At 46.7% G+C, this 13,332-nt stretch overlaps 1 protein-coding gene across 1 annotated transcript in view; it reads left to right on the plus strand.

Annotated features, from left to right (window-relative positions):
* The window catches only part of ARHGAP10 (Rho GTPase activating protein 10), a 483,946-nt gene extending 473,914 nt beyond the window's left edge, over window positions 1–10,032 (plus strand). The window contains exon 27 of the mRNA XM_007953807.1: window positions 9,944–10,032. Coding sequence (XP_007951998.1) covers window positions 9,944–10,032 — 89 coding nt within the window. The remainder of the gene's footprint in view (window positions 1–9,943) is intronic.
* Window positions 10,033–13,332: the final 3,300 nt, after the last annotated feature.

Below are 13,332 nucleotides of genomic sequence, written 5' to 3' on the forward strand. Positions count from 1 at the left end.
CACACAGCAGGACAGACAAGAAGGCAATACAACCTCATTTCTGTGCAGATAGACCATGTTCCAAGTGGCTACTGCTTATAGTTCAGCCCAAAAGATTGTTACCAGGAACACTTCCTCCCTCCAGACAAGTTATAGTTCATATCCCTGAAATGCCCACGACATCTTTCCTGTGTTCATTTATCCAATTGGGATCTTCCAGCATCAGAAATGCTATTGCGTTCAGTCCCCTTTTAGTTCATCTTCCAGGCAACAAAAGAAGTTGTTGTAAGGCATTCATTAATGGCCTTTGGAGCAAACAAAATCCCGGTCAAAGTGGCCCTTGAGCTGCATTGTCAGTGGTTACGTGGTTTGGAATATATACAGCGATGAGAAATTCTAACCCAGAATGTGGAAAGGAAATGATTTTTAGTAATTCTGTAGCTCTATAACTGCTCCTTCCTCTTTGCTTACTGTGTGGGTCTGGATTTAATTTATGAGTTCAAATTCTAGACCAAAGATTTGTTGCTATAGTAGACATACTAATGCTTAGCCTTGTTCTGTGGGAAACGCTTCACATGTCCCCCCAGGGAGGAGTGTGTTTGGAGAGTATCAGGATAGCCTATGCTCTTGTGACTGCCAGAGGAACCTTTCCCTTTCTATGGGCCTGGGGACTCCAGAAATACCTTCCACTGGTTAGCAGTCAGTGCTGCTCCCTGTCCAGATAGCATTTTCTGGTGAGAATGGGAAGTGGCTCGACCTCTGGACTGCTCAGCAGTCCTAGAGAAGCCTCAGGGCTGGAGGTGTTCCAGGAGCTGGAACGCAGCAGTGACCAATTCCTGCCCTTCCCAGGTTTTGTTTTGCTATGTGTACACAAAGGAGCCTTGGTGGCACCATGGTTAAGCACTCAGCTGGAAACCAAAAGGTTGGCAGTTCGAACCTACCAGCTGCTCTGCAGGATAAAGATTAGGCAATCTGCTTCCAAAAAGATTTACAGCCTAGGAAACTCCATGGGACAATTCTACTCTGTTCTGTAGAGTCCCTGGGGGTCAAATCACCTCAATGGTGTTGGGTTACATCTGTGACAAAACTCTGTTTTAACCATTGTTGTTTGTTGTTGTTGTTTGCCATCGAGTCAGACCCGACTCATAGCAACCCCTCCTTGGGTTTCCGAGGCAGTATCACTGCGGAAGTAGATTGCCCAACCTTCCTTCCGAGGAGTGGCTGGTGAGTTTAGCTAGGTAAAAGAGGAGTCTCTTGATAGTGCCAATGGTTAAAGTACTAGGCCGCTAACTGAAAGGTTGGAAATTCGAGTCCACCCAGAGACATGTCAGAAGCAAGGCCTGGCAATCTATTTTTGAATAATCAGCCATTGAAAACCCTATGGAACACAGGTTTACTCTAACTCACACCAGGTTGCCATGAGTCAGAATCTACTCGTTGGCAAGTGATGGTGGGGTAAAAGAATGAGAAGCAATATTCAAGCTAATGATAATCTTGGGGTAGGGAAGAGGGTATGAGGAAGGGAGGCAGGGGATTGTGAGGAAGGAAGCATGCAGGTCATGTTCTGTTTCTTTGATTGAGTGGTGGGTTCCTGGTATTCATTTTATTATTATGCTTCAGTAATGTAAATATTTATCATAAATGTTGCTTACATTATGTTTAAAAAACAAAAAGAAAACCCTGGATAAAGAGTCTTTTCTGAAGCATCTCACAGATGTGTTGTTGTTGCCAGCTCCTTGTCCCTGTTATAGGACAGTAAAGTGTAATGACAGGAAGTACTGGTAAACCCTCTTCATATAGGGTCTCATACTGCTTGGGTTCTTGAGGATGTGGGACTCACCGAGGAGGTACAGTGTGTCAGTGGCAGGCATGGGACTTGAACCAAGCCCATGCTTCAGGATACGATCTATGGCTTCAGGTTGGCCATGGATGCTGGCCATAGTTACTGTTTCCCACTGTTTTAAATGGTGCTCATACTGTGTGCTGGAATGTCATGGGAATGTCTAAGGAACAGCTGCCTTAGACATTCATATCTGGATTGAATGTTTGGTGTGTCTTTGCTCCTTCATCTTCTGTGCATCCTTGATCTCTTAGACTTTATGAAAGTGGGAAGCACATGCTTGCTTATAAAACATCCAGTAAAGCCCTGCTTCAGTTGGCTGTGGTGTCTTCACTTCTGATAAGTTGAACACAGCAGGATGGACCGACAGGTCATAGAACTTCCCTTCTGTGGAGATGGGTGGAGCTCCAAGTGACACTGCTTACAACTCAGCACACAGGACTGTCACCAGAGGCACATCCTTTCTCATACCTGCCTTGCATCCCCCTTGGGTTGTGACCATGTGGCAGGTCCAGTGTTGGGGAATGAGGAGAATCTTTAGTTTTACTTCCCCTTTTCCTTTCCCACCTCCACTGCCTCTTGGAGCTGTTGTGGAAGGCAACTACTGTTCTTCAGTGCTAGCTGGGATCCCTGACTCCATCTGCGTATTGTTACTTGTGTGGCTCTTCTCCCAGCATGAGTGTGACCATGCTTCTGATTGCCTGGGGCTCCAGAGCTGAAGGAGAGTCAGGGTTGGAGCTGAGACATACATGGAGACTGTGGTCCACTGGACACATGGGAAATGGCAAACAGGGAGACCATCACATCTCCTACCTGTAAAAATGGACCAGCAGGCCCCCCTGTGCATGCAGACAGCTCTCTGTGGAGGGGCGTCTCCCTAGAGCTTTGGCCAGTGCAGCTTCAGAGCAGAGCAGGCTGTAGCAGAGTGAGCCCGGCCATCACACCCCCTTTGCTGAGGTGGCGCAATAAAACATGAAAGGAGAAACAAGTACTCTCACTGTCTCATAATGAGCTGTGGAGAGCTTTCATCTCAACACTTTCCCATGAAGTAATCTGTGGCAGGATGTTGGCCAGAGAGCTTCCAGAAGTAGGATCCTCATTGCTCTTGGCAGCTGGGGAAGAGCCACATTACAGGAGTTCTCAGCCCAATGGCTAGAGGTTGGAACCCCAGAGGTGTTTAGAATCTAGTTACTGGAAACCTAAGTGACACTTGTCACAATAAATAGTGCCAGTTTCTGAAATTTCCTTCTAAAATAACGTAAATTAAAGTAGCCCTTCCCTCCCAGGAGAGAAGAGATACTCCCATGTCAGTCCCCAGCCCTGGCACCCTTCTCTCATGTGACAACCTGGCTTCCTCATTTAGAGGACTCTGGATGATCAGGGTATGAGTTGGCCCCACTGTGTGGGTGGAGGGTCAGCAGTAACACTAGCTATAGTCAGGGGTACTCTAGGAAAGCAAAGTATGTTCTAAAAACTGGAATTCTGGTTCTGTGAGCCACAGTGCTTGGATGCAACCCTTACACAGACCTGGAGCTTTTGAGGTAGCTGGTCCCAGAGACCATTTCTGTCATCAGGTGATCTTTCATCTTCACCTTCTAGGGGCAGCAAGCACCTGACATGAAGCTGGGAGCATGTTACCAGAAGAGCACCCAGGGCCTTTCTAGTCTGTTAACTCTTCAGTTATTATCTATCCTACCAATTCCCAGTTCAACCATGAAAGTCTAAATTGCTTTATCAGGAATTGGTTACTTAGAGTTATTTTTATTAGCTCAAGTGCTTATTAAATTTGTATTTGTTATAACAACAAGGAGGGGTTGCTATGAGTCAGGTCTGACTCGACGACACATAACAACAACAACAACAACAACAACATAACAACATTGTCATATTCCACCCAACTTTCAAGGAGGAAGTTATTTAAGCAGTGATAAAACTATGACATCTTGTGTTTTGCACTTCCAAAGAGTATTCATTGAGCTTGGTATACAGGCTCAGAAAGATACAGCAGGGGATTGGCATGCTGGATGTGGAAGGGACAGTCCATGGGGTGGTGTAGCTGGAGGGGGTGGTATCACTACGGAAGTAGATTGCCCAACCTTCCTTCCAAGGAGTGGCTGGTGGATCCTATGTACAAAGATTAAAAAAAACAAAACAAAACACTGACATCAAGTTGATTCCGACTCATAGCAACACCCATTGGTTTTCAAGGCTGTAAATCTTTATGGAAGTAGATTGCCTCATCTTCCTCCCATGGAGCAGCTGGTGGGTTTAAACCACTGACCTACTTAGCAGCCAGATGCTTTACCCACTATGTCACTAGGGCTCCTTACACACAAAGATCAGTGCTCAGTAATACAGGTTGAATGAATGATGGATAATAGGGTCTCTCCTTGTCTTTTGCTCTTAGAATAATGCTTTTACTTCCCCTCCTTAGACAGAGCCTGGAAATGGTGTCTGCCTGGCATCACGCTTGATGCTTAGATTTAAATTGTCTCAGTTTAATCTTAGGAGTAAAAAAAAATTGAGATTGAGATATTTCAACAAACAGATGCCCATTGGAGGCACTCACTCAGTTATGCCAAGAGATTTGGAAGACAGCTACCTGGCCAACTGACTGGAAGAGATCCATATTTGTGCCCATTCCAAAGAAAGGTGATCCCACAGAATGTAGAAATTATAGAACAATATCATTAATATCACATGCAAGTAAGATCTTACTGAAGATAATTCAGAAACGTTTGCAGCAGTATATTGATAGAGAACTTCCAGAGGTTCAAGCCAGATTCAGAAGAGGACGTGGAACAAGGGATATCATAGCTGTTGTCAGATGGATCTTGGCTCAAGGAAGGGAATACCAGAAAGATGTTTACTTGTGTTTTATTGACTATGCAAAGGCATTTGATTGTGTGGAGCATGACAAATTATGGATAACATTGAGAAGAATGGGAATTCCCGAGCACTTGATTGTACTCATGAGGAATCTGTACCTTGACCAGGAGGCTGTCGTTCGAACAGAACAAGGGGACACTACATGGTTTAAAATCAAGAAGGGAGTGCGTCAGGGTTGTATTCTTTCTCCACACTTAATCAATCTATATGCTGAGCAAATAATCCGAGAAGCTGGACTATATGAAGAAAAACGTGGTATCAGGATTGGAGGAAGAATCATTAACAACCTGAGATATGCAGACGATACAACTTTGCTTGCTGAAAGTGAGGATGACTTAAGGCACCTACTGATGAAGGTTGAAGAATACAGTCTGCAGTATGGATTACATCTCAACATAAAGAAAACAGAAATCCTCACAACTGGGCCAATGAGCAGCATTACAATAAATGGAGAGAAGATTGAGGTTGTCAAGGAATTCACGTTGCTTGGTTCTACAATCGATGCCAACGGAAGCAGCAGTCAGGACATTAGACGACGTGTAGCATTGGGAAAGTCAACTGCGAAGGAACTGTTTCAAGTGCTGAGGAGCAAGGATATCTCCTTGAGAACTAAGGTGTGCCTGACACTAGCCATGATATTTCCAATCGCCTGGTGTGCATGTGAGAGCTGGACAATGAATAAGGAAGACCGAAGAAGAGTTGATGCTTTTGAGTTGTGGTGCTGGCGAAGAATGCTGAAAGTACCGTGGACTGCTAAAAGAACTAACAGATCTGTCCTGGAGGAAGTGCAGCCAGAATGCTCCTTGGAAGCAAGAATGGCCAGACTTCGTCTCACCTATTTTGGTCATGTTGTAAGAAGGGACCATTCCCTGGAGAAGGATGTCATGCTTGGTAGGGTGGAGGGTCGACAAAAGAGGGGGAGGCCTTCAACGAGATGGATTGATACGGTGGCTGCGATGATGGGCTCAAGTATAGCAGGGATTGTGGGGCTGGCGCGGGATCGGGCAGTGTTTCGTTCTGCTGTGCATGGGGTCGCTATGAGTCGGAAACGACTCGACGGCACTTAACAACAACAACAACAATCTTAGGAGCTCTGGTAGTATAGTGCCTAAGGCACTTGACTGCTAACCAGAAGGCTGGTGGTTCAAACCCACCAGCCACCCTCAGAAGGAAGGTTGGGCAATCTACTTCCATAGTAATAATGCCTCAGAAATCCAAGGAAGGATCACTATGAATCGGTCCAACTCAACAGCAAGTAACAACAAACAACAGTTTAATCTTTGCAACAACTTCTAATGACCGATTATTGACCCTCTTTTAGAGATGAAGAGCCTTGAGGCTAAGACAGATTAAGTAACTCATCCAGGGTCGTGCAGTCCTCAGGGAACCAGAGTTCAGCTAGTATCTTGGAAACTCTAAAACCAATCAAATTTTCCTTGCACTCACTGCCTCTTGGCATCAAAATCTTACCCCCACCCCTACCCCCACCCCCTAAATGAAGGGTTCTCCTAACTCCTGAAACTGCTGAGCTGCTGTTAGAGGAAGCAGTTTGATTCACTAAAGCATAATGGGAAGTGTCTTTGTTTGTTTGTTTAATTCAGAGCTCCCAAGAGAAGCCTGTCTTTAGAGAGGGGGGATGACCCTCTCAGGGCTCATCTGTAGCCTCTGAGCTATCTTACACATGCCTGAGTGAGGCAGGGGCTGGTAGCCTAGCTATTAGTGCACTGGCCTCCTCCATCCTCTGTTTACCCTACTGCCAGCCCTTGACCACTCCTGGGCCCTTGGATAATTTTGGAATCTTCTTGGTCCTCTCCCTAAGTCAGGGTCATTTCTCCCCCTACTGGCTTCTGTCTTTGGGAAGGTGAGGGCTAAGGGGAGGAAAGGCAGGTGAGGTATGGACCAGTCTCTATGGTCTGCTGGTGGGGTTTGGGGGTGCTGTGCAGGATTCCAGGCCTGGTCATGGTTTCCATGTTTAAAGCACCTTTACCCTACTGTGTGGGAAATTAAATGAATACCTACTACTTTGAGTTTGTGCAAGAGCATGTTGTGTGTATACAGAGCAAGAAACAATGAGCACATGCACTGGGTTTTACAGAAACTACTTTATCGACTCCTCCTAGCAGTCCTGCAAGCTAAGTGCCAGCAACTCTATTTTGTAGGCAAAGAGATGAGCAAGGCCCAGAGGATTAAGTGATTTCCCTTTGCAGGCAGCAGGAGTCCCTCTAGGTCTTCTGACTTGAACTCTGGGCTACTTTTCACTTGGGGCCACTGCATCACACAGACCCATAGCACTGTTCATAGAGAATCTGCCCTTTTGCACTGACATTGGCTGCACTCTGGTGGCATTGCCAGCTTGGGTTAAATGAGAAACCTTTAAAAATCCTGCCCTGAGAAACAATATCTATGTGAAGGTCAGTGAGGGCTAGAAAAAAATGATTTGCTGCCAGATTACCTCTAGAGCACATTTCCAAGGCATTCATTTATTCGTTCATTAGACAAACAATCATGTTTCTGGCATAGTGCTAGGTTCTGAGGATTAACAAAGTCACTGCTCACATATAAGAGCCTAGACCCAAAGAGAGCATCTCAGTGTCTATGTCTGTCTGTCTGTTTCTCTCTCTCTCTCTCACACACACACACACACACACACACATACACTGGCCTAAGTGCCTTGGCAGTAATGTGTAGGATGTGTAACTGGCACCCTGGTCTGATCTGGAGTCTCAGGAAGAGTCCCAGAGGGACATCCATTTCAGCTGATGTGTGAGGGATGAGTAGGCATTGCCCAGGCTTAAAGTGGGGAGAAAAACAGTCAGGGAGGAGGAAACGGCTGTGTAGAAGCTTTGAAGCCTGGTTTTGTTGAACCTAGGGAAGGAACAGAAGACCAAGGCAGCCCCAATATATATTTTATCCAGGGGAGGGAAGAATGAATGGTTATCTTGTTGAGAAAGGACAATTAGAATTGGGCTTTCGGTGTTTTCCAAACTGGGTTGCCACATATAAGTGGGTCATGAACTCAATTTGTGGAATTATAATCAGCATTAAATAATTAGAAGAGTGTACTGTGCATAGTAGGAGCTCTGGTAGCATAGTGCCTAAGGCACTTGACTGCTAACCAGAAGGCTGGCGGTTCAAACCCACCAGCCACTCTTCGGAAGGAAGGTTGGGCAATCTACTTCCATAGTGATACTGCCTTGGAAACCCAGAGAGGGGTCGCTATGAGTCGGGGCCAACTCGACGGCATATAACAACAACAACAACAACAACTGTGCATAGTGAGGTTAAGTGTTACTTCATGAAACTTTTGTTTGTTATATGTGTGGTGTGTGTGTGTACTTGGCTTGTGATATAAAATATGTCTCACTATGGGCTGTGACTGGAAATATCTGGAAAACACTGCTCTTAGCTACATCTTAGGGCCAGCTCCTCCTGAGTTGGTCTTCTGGACCTAGACTGTACCACTTACATCCTTTGTGTACATGGTTGCCCTCTGCTCCCTACTGTGTTCAGGGACCTGGCCTGACTTTACCTGGGGGTTAGTAAACGCTTCTCTGTTTGATCTCCAAATCCTAGTGTGAATGCTTGGACCCTGTTCCCTTTGCTGTCCAGCCTGTGGTCATTCTCTTCCCATTCCTCTTATCTACCAATAGATACTGATGGATGTTCTGGTAACCTCTGTGCTGCTGTAACAGAAATTATGCCAGAAATGGGGTGGCTGAACAAACAGGAGTTTATTCTCTTATAGTTTGGAGGCGTTAAGTCCTAATTTAAAGTGCCAGGCTCTAGGGGCTGGTTGAAAGCCCCTCAACCTTGGGCTTCAGCTCTGCCTCTTGTTCCCAGCCCACTGAAGCTAGAGGCATCTCTTCACTCAGGCAGCTACTGGCTGTTAAGGCTAACAAGCCCAAGGTTGACAAATAAAATGGTATAGTCTTGATGTTACCAAACCACGTGGTAGGCCATTAATTCAAGCCCATCGAAAGTCCCAAGGTCGGCAGAGCATGGCAGGCTGCTGAACAACGATTAGGCTACAGGTAGGGTTCAGGTGTGCCATAAACTCGAGACCATTTCCCAAGGCTTCTCCTTATATACAGGAAGCAGATAACATTCCCTAAGGCAGCTACTCAGCTGCTTGCAGTAGATCCCACCATGGAGTTGATTACCAGTCTCATCATAGAGAATCCTACATTCAGCTGCCCAACCACTCAATCAGGCCCAGCCAAATTGACACACAAACTTAACTACAACAATGGACCACCTGTAGGGTGCCTGGCACTGTACCTAGATACATTGGGTCTGGGCCCTTCCCTCAGGAGCTCTCCATCCAGCAGAGAGAAGAGAGTGTCTCAGGGTCTGATGTCTGTCTCTCTTGCTTGAGTGCTCTCTCTCTCTCTCTCTCTCACACACACAGACTTACTTGTGCTGAGACAGTTCCCATGTGGGTGGATAGGTCTGAGAAGAGTCAAGGAAGACTCCCCATAAGAGGAGGCATCATCTGGGCCTCGCAGGTGAAGAAACCGGGGAAGGCATCCTGGTCAGAAGGCACTGACCACCCAAAGACCTGGAATGACTCTGGATGAGGGACTTTGGGTTATTCACTGTGTCTGATGCATAAGATGCACTAGTAGGGGTGTAAAGGAGCCCTGTTGGCGCAGTTATGCTCAGTTAAGCACTTGGCTGCTAACCAAAAGGTCATCAGTTCAAACCCACCAGCCACTCTGTGGGAGAACGATGAGGTAGTCTGCTTCTGTAAAGATTGGAAGCCCTATGGGGAAATTCTGCTCTGCCCTACAGTATTGCTAGGTGTCAGAATCATCCGGATTGTGATGGGAACAGGGATGTGAGAAGGGCTGCTGAGAGGCAGGCAGGGCCAGGAGCCCAGAGCCTGACACCATGCCAATAGGAAGCTTGGGTTTGGTCCTATAGGCAATTAAGAAGGGGAATGATATGATCGGCTTGTTGTTCTAGAAACTAGTTCCCTGAGCTCCTTTGTGCAGAGTGGATTAGAAGGGGCCAGACTAGAAGCTGGACAACCAGTTAGGAGGCTGCTATTGGAAGATAGACAAAGAATGTGATGGCGAAGGGGTAGACCCTATAAATAACCCTGTGCAGACCCTGTGAGCAGACACCCCAGAAATGAGCCCCTTTCTCTGTTATGATGCACAGTGGGACACAGAATGCTCAGGGGGTAAGACCTTGGAAACATCTTGATAAAAAGTTATTTATCTTCCTTTTTAGTGCAAACCTCCAGGGAGCCTGGCTGGCTAGAAGGGACTCTGAATGGCAAGAGGGGGCTGATTCCACAGAACTACGTCAAGCTGCTTTAGCTCCGGGCCTCGAGAGCCTGCACTGAGCCTGGGACCCGAGCATCTGCCTGGGGTGACAACGGCCTTCCTCCTCACTGACGGAACCCACGCCCACCTGGCCACACAGGAATTTCAGACCAAGAATTTGAACTCCAGCGGTGGGAGGTGGGGCTGGAATACATGTGGGGAGGGGGAGGGAAGCACCAAACACAACCGTGCAGAGTGGGAGAAGAATGGCGGGATTAATAGCATGGACTTTTCATTTGACAAGCATCAGGACCACTGGTTTTTAATTACCCAGGCTGCAGGATGGGAGGGAGGGCAGCCTGTGGGTGACTCCACCTTCCTCTCTGGCCATCACATCACCAGGCAGGAAAAGGAGCCTTCCCCTCCCTGCTCCTCACCGTGCACCTGCTGCTGAGATTTTAAAGAGAGCTGTACCTGGCACTCCTCGGAAGGAAGGTTGGGCATTCCTACTTCCGTAGTGATACTGCCTCGGAAACCCAAGGAGGGGTCGCTATGAGTCGGGGCCAACTCGTTGGCAAATAACAACAACAACATACTTCCTGGCAGTGTTATGTTTCCAGGGTGTCCTCTGGGCTCTGGTCACCATGGTGTGGCTGGTGCTTTGTCTGGAGGGGCGGCTGCTGCTGAGGGGATGGGGTCATCTAACAAACCAGAGTGAAGCTTTCCTCACCTGCTCCTGGAAGGCACCGTCCTCCCTGTACCCGCACTCACTCACTCCACCTAGAAAGAGCACACTGACATATTTATAACAGGCTTCTTGTTGGTGCTTCTCACCTGTGTGCTGTTTTCCAAACACCACCTCTTTGCCCCAAGGTCTCTGTAAATGAAATAAAATGTAATTTACTACTTGATTTGTCTGTCATGGTGTGGGGAACAAGACGTGGAATTCATTACCTCTGTAATGTTTTATGATCGGGCAGCCCCTTGATGGAAATGTATTTTCTTCTGATGTTGGTGCCTCCTGACAGATAGAATCTGCTAACTGGGAGCCTGGTTTATTCTCAGCAGGCATGGTCCTGGGGACCATGGGCCCCTCTGATGTGTGAAAATCCTGGAGGACCACCTACAGCGGTTGGACTGGCCTTTCCCACAATGACCTGGGTGATCTGGGAGCTTGGCCCCCTGGTAGTTTGTGCATAAACTGCATTAATCCTGCAGTGGCCAGTTCTCCTGACTAACTTCATTGTACTATCCTTCTCCACACCCAAACCCTCCCTTTGTTGTCTAGGCCTCAGAACTAATCTGTCTGCCTGGATTAAGCTGGGTTTTAGGCCTGAGGGGTGGGTCAGACGCTGGCAGCTCAAAGTTCAGTCTGTCCTTGGAGGAGTCCCTGCCCATGACCCTGCACATAAGGGTAAGAGCCACAGCCAGGCTCACTCAGAGCCCATCCAGGATGGGCTGTATGCTTCTGCGTTCTCCTCAGCCTCTAACTCCCAGGTCCAGGCAAAACCAATCTCTTGGGGAAAGGGGAGTGTCTTAATTTCCTAGTGCTGCTGTGACAGAAATACCACAAGTGGGTGGCTTTAAAGAGGAGAAATATATTTTCTCACAGTTCAAGAGGGTCTAAGTCTAAATTCAGGGCACCATTGGCTTTAGGGAATCTCTGTATCCTCTATCAATTCTCCCTCTCTCTCTTTCTCTGTCTCTCTTCCCACCCCCACCCCCTTCCTTCTCTCCTCTCAAGAAAAATCCTTATCTCAACCTCTGTAGCCCATGAGTTTCTCAGTTTTGAGATGATATCCATGTGGCATCTTGCTTCCCTCTGTGCTCGTCTCTGTGTCCAAGCTGTTCATTATATTGCTCAGAAATGACTAGGTTTAGGATACATGCTATAGCTGTACTGACAGGGCCTCATTAACATAACAAAGGAAAATCCATTCCCAGATCACATCCACAGGTATAGAGATTAGGATTCCAAAAAAATGTTTGTTTTTTTTTTTTTTTTGGAGGGGGGTGTCACAATTCAGTCCATACAAGGTGTTTTCTCCTTGGCCCCTGATCTAATCTGGAGTCCTCGCAGGTGGAGGGTTTTTTTTTTTTTAAGTGGTGTCAGACCTACACAGCTCCAGAGGCAGTTCTGGGGGCTTGCCATGTCTCTGTCCCTTCAAGGATTCTGGGCCTGTCAGCTTTCTCTCTTAAGAATTGGTCAAAAGAAGGAAGTTTCTGTTGCTTCTTCCCAAGGTGAGTTGATTCAAGAGCTTCATGGTTATCAGGTTTCAAGTCACCTAACCTGGACCATTGAAGGAGTCATATTAGGGGTCATAATATGTGCAATATGCATGTTGAAAAATGTCCATATTGTAAATAAAAATAAGGACAAATTCAGTGTAACTTACTTTTGAAATAAAAGCCTTTTATATTTGAAAGAGAGAGGGCCGACGCTGCCAAAGAGCCCAGGCCACTCCCCAAAAGCCACCTTGAGACAAAAAGTATGGGCAGGGCCTGTGCAGTGTGGCCCTGGGGTAGGGGTGATTTAACGTTGGGTGTCCTGTTTCCTGAGCTATCATTTCCTGCCCACACCCAGGGCTTAGGGATATAGAAAGGAAACTTGGCCTGTGAGAAGGAATTACTAGTGTGCCCCACTTTCAGAAAGCTTTTGCAGGAAAATGCAAACTTACGGGCAGTTAGAAGGCTCAGGTTAGACTCAGAGTTACTAACTGGCTGTTGTCAGCTGCCCAACTCAGACTAGCCCTCAACTCATGACAATCCCATGCAAAATGGGATCAGACTGTCACAATCCATAGGATTTTCACTGACTTATTTTCAGAAATAAATCGTCAGGCATTTCCTTTAACTCTTAGTGTGGATGTTGTTGTTATTGTGGTTATGTGCCGTGGAGTTGGACCCAACTCATAGTGACCCCTCCTTGGGTTTCTGGGGCAGTATCACTACAATAGATTGCCCATCCTTCCTTCCGAGGAGTGGCTGGTGGGTTTGAACCACCAGCCTTCTGGTTAACAGTCAAGTGCCTTAGGGTACTATGCTATCAGAGCTGGATGCTCTGCTGAAATTGGTTTTGCATCATAGCAACACATAAACCACCACTGATACAAGGATGGTGACTATGTCTGAGGTGCACTAGCTAGAATCAAACCTGGGTTTCCGACATAGAAGGCAGGAATTCTAGTTACTGACTTATTGGAGGTATCCTTAATTGGTATATCCCCAATTTGGTTTGCATTCCAAACCAAATCAGACTCACTGCTATTGACTCGATTCTGAATCATAGCAACCTATATTGGGTTTCCAAGTTGTAAGTATTTATGGAAGCAGACTGCCTCATCATGCTTCCAC

This window comes from Orycteropus afer, unplaced genomic scaffold (genome assembly GCF_000298275.1).
Source record: "Orycteropus afer afer isolate SDZICR_OR568_19922 unplaced genomic scaffold, OryAfe1.0 scaffold00415, whole genome shotgun sequence".
Classification (NCBI taxonomy): Eukaryota; Metazoa; Chordata; class Mammalia; order Tubulidentata; family Orycteropodidae; genus Orycteropus; species Orycteropus afer.